Source organism: Raphanus sativus, unplaced genomic scaffold (genome assembly GCF_000801105.2).
Source record: "Raphanus sativus cultivar WK10039 unplaced genomic scaffold, ASM80110v3 Scaffold3953, whole genome shotgun sequence".
NCBI classification, from domain to species: Eukaryota; Viridiplantae; Streptophyta; class Magnoliopsida; order Brassicales; family Brassicaceae; genus Raphanus; species Raphanus sativus.
This window is the reverse complement of record NW_026619257.1, coordinates 1-3286: the sequence shown is the minus strand read 5'-3', so window position 1 is coordinate 3286 and position 3286 is coordinate 1. Positions and strand designations below refer to the sequence as shown.

The 3286-nt window shown below is 37.7% G+C and overlaps 1 protein-coding gene across 1 annotated transcript; it reads left to right on the top strand.

The window, feature by feature from the left end:
* The first annotated feature begins 459 nt into the window (after positions 1 to 459).
* LOC130507059 (putative F-box/kelch-repeat protein At5g24040) lies at positions 460 to 1962 on the top strand. The gene is made up of 3 exons (XM_057001769.1): positions 460 to 719; positions 785 to 1256; positions 1421 to 1962. Exons 1-3 carry the CDS (start codon positions 460 to 462, stop codon positions 1811 to 1813), a joined length of 1125 nt encoding a protein of 374 aa, XP_056857749.1. The 3' UTR covers positions 1814 to 1962.
* The last annotated feature ends 1324 nt before the right edge of the window (positions 1963 to 3286 follow it).

Here is a 3286-nt window from a genome sequence, read left to right as displayed (position 1 = left end):
GTGCTTAGCATGTCTTAGAACACTATTTGGGATAGCAAAAAAAAAATGTCAACGCATTAACTTAAGAGAATTACAGAGAAAATCAACAAGTTTTAGTTTTAGGCGTGATTAGTAGAATGGCTCATCTATCTTATATATTGCTTAAGATCCCTTCCAATATCCGATATGGGACTTATGTCCCTAATACGCCCCTTCGAAATGATGGCTCTTTGAGAGCCAATCTCGGAATGTTCATGCAAGGATCGATGGGCCGACTTTGGGCGGATCGGGTTGGACTGCGTGGATCGGGCTCTGATACCATGTTAAGCTAGATGAGCTTCACACTTAAAATCAATTGGTGATTAGTGGAGTGACTCATCTATCTTATATATTGATTAAGATTCCTTCCAATACCCGATGTGGGACTTATGTCCCTAATATATAACAAGCTCGACATGATCCTCAGATCAAGATAGGAAAATGGAGAACTGGTCTGAGTTGCCGTCGGAGATCATCCACTCTATCTCCTTGAGAATCGACAACCTCTTTGATTTGATCCACTTCCGGTCAGTATGTTCCTTTTGGCGATCCTCTAGCCTCCTCAAATTTCGACCGTTGACATCACCTAGATATTGTCCTTTTCCCATTGACTCTAGCGGTTGTGGTGATGATTGTTATGTCTCGAGCAGCCGTGTTTATCTTGTCAAGTCTTCTTCTGATCACAACGGTCCTCGATATTGGTAATACTTCTTTTTCTTCTGAATTGCTTCTTGAATCTCTTGATAAGGAATGTAAATCATGTCAGGTTGTTTAAGCTACGGGAGACAGAGAATGGAGATATAGTTCTATCTAATTTTTTCGAAAGAAGTTACTGTAGATATGTGAATCCACCTTTTTCACTTGACTTGCTCAGATGTCAAGTCATTGAGTTAGCTCAAGAACATGTGGCTTGTTACACTTGGTCCGACGGATTCCAAAATCTGTTTCAGGAGGAAGGACGCATTGGATTTATGAGTTTAGACGCAGATAACAACGAATTTATGGTTCTAGGGAATTCCATATTCCCGGCTCCCACGGTGTATAGGTCAACCGATGAGCGTTGGACTGAGCTCCAGATCACATATCCCGATGCAATTCTTGAAGCGATAGTTTCATATAAAAGTAAGTTTTACGCCATTGATGTCACCGGGAGAACAATAGTTGTAGAGCCAACTTATCTACAAGTGACTACGTTTCAGCAGTCTAGACCGTGTGATAAGAAGACAAGGAAACGTTGGGTAAAATACTTTTAAACCCTTGCTTGAGCATTAACTTTTCTTTGGAAAAAAGTTGAATAAACATAAATTAACGTTGGTTGGAGAAATTCTTGCGTTGGCGTGAAGGTTTTTATAGTCTTTATTATTTTTCTTATTTTCATGCTTTATATGTCTTCAACGTACAGCTTCTAAACTCTGGGGACAAGGTCCTTCTCGTGGAGATGTGGTCAGAGAGCCACGCCAATTTTTCCATACCTGATATCCGTGAGGAGAAGATATGGTTCCAAGTTTCAGAGTTAGACGTGGAGAGAAGGGATTGGAATCAAGTGGAAGATGTGGATGGTCGTGTACTGTTCTTGGGGCAATATTGCTCCTTCTCGTGCTTGGCTACTGAGATTCAGGGATTTAGAGGCAACTCTATAATATTTCCGGACCTGTGGGGACTAACTAATTCAATTGAGCATGAAAGCATTCATGTGTATGAGTTCAGTGAGCAAGGCGTTAGTTCTGTAGAAGACATTCCCGAGTATGTTGAGCTGTTTCCATTTCCCACTGATTGGGTAATCTCGAACGCATGATGTTATTGACATTCACTACATTAATATACTTTTTTCTTGTGTTGTAGCCAAAGCTTGGCTGCTAATTACGCTTTTAATATTTTATTTTATTTCATATTGTTATGGAAAAAAGATAAGTTTTCAGTCCATGGAGAAAATAAGAGTTCCATTGTAATCATATCACAAGGCTTTAGATCTTTGGGATAGATCCCTAATAAGTATATTCTTCTTATTTTTCCCGTCTCCCCCATAGATATTTTCCAACGGATGATGCATCACAAAACATAATACATAAAACGAGATGTTTGCACTCATGTCACATTTCCACACCTAAAACGAAATGTTTGTATAAACAATTATGTAGATCAACTAGATATCTCCTATCATAGCATTGCATTTGTAATATTGTATCATATACCTATCGGCATTTTGGCACGGACTTGCGATTCTCTAACAAGTAACAATTCTTTACTCTCTAAATCTACATTTTGCTTATATACATAAATCGCAGACTTATCAACTACAAAGGTAGAATTCTACCTATATTTGTTGCTATATTATTGTGTGCTGTCGTATAAAGTAAGCACGCGACAATCGAAGTTGTACAATAAAATTGATGAACATATATGTGGGCAAGTGACAACGTATTATAAGACAATAAAACTAGAACGACCATTTTCTTGAAGTCCTTTCAAGCGTGCACAATTTGAATCTTATGTTATATACAATATATTACTCTAAAAACGTAATTTACTTTAACGATTGATATCAACTCGAAGGCAGATGGGAGTGTGATATATATATATATATAGGTTAATGTCTGTTTCTTCAACCTAGAGGTCTGATTGAGGCCTTGTCCTTAACTTGCTTCTCTTTGACGCTCCTTTGTCGCATGTTGATTTCTTCGGTTCCTTGTCACATGTTGACTTAGTCATTTTAGGGTGAATTTTATAGAGTTTTTGTTATGTTCCCCATTTGAAGCTTTGATTTCTTTCTTAAATCTGTTTGCGCTATTCACTATGGGAGGTATCAGTTTTAAGTTCTCTTCATCGAAGAGCCGATAGGAGTTTGGGTGTCTTGTTACTTAGGAGTTTTCATCATTGTCTTCATCTATGTTTCCTAGCTTTTATCTTTAGGTTTTTTTTTTAATCGACATGTATTATATTTCCAGGGATTGATCTTTATCCACTGGCTTATGACTCCGAAAATTTGTTTAACTCGTCGGCTTTGGTTATCAGTTGTCGGCTTGATCTTCAGTTTGTTCCTATGTAAAATGTTCCGTTAATGAATATAATCTTTTAAGTGTTAAAAAAGTTCATGTTTTCTAGTAGTAAGGAGATACCATTAACTTTCACGATTTTGTATATTATAATTGGCGGGAAAGTAGAAGATGCCAACGACTACAAGCTCTAAGGCAATGGACAATTGAAGAAACATCACTTATCATGTCACATGGGTACATAGGATCATAGGCCACGGCCTATCAAATCACAA

Bases quoted from the DNA above. Each gene is read 5' to 3' on its own strand.
- LOC130507059 (XM_057001769.1), top strand. From the start codon at position 460: ATGGAGAACTGGTCTGAGTTGCCGTCGGAGATCATCCACTCTATCTCC. The intron at 720-784 runs GTAATACTTCTT...AAATCATGTCAG, and splicing joins CACAACGGTCCTCGATATTG to GTTGTTTAAGCTACGGGAGA. The intron at 1,257-1,420 runs GTAAAATACTTT...TTCAACGTACAG, and splicing joins AGAAGACAAGGAAACGTTGG to CTTCTAAACTCTGGGGACAA.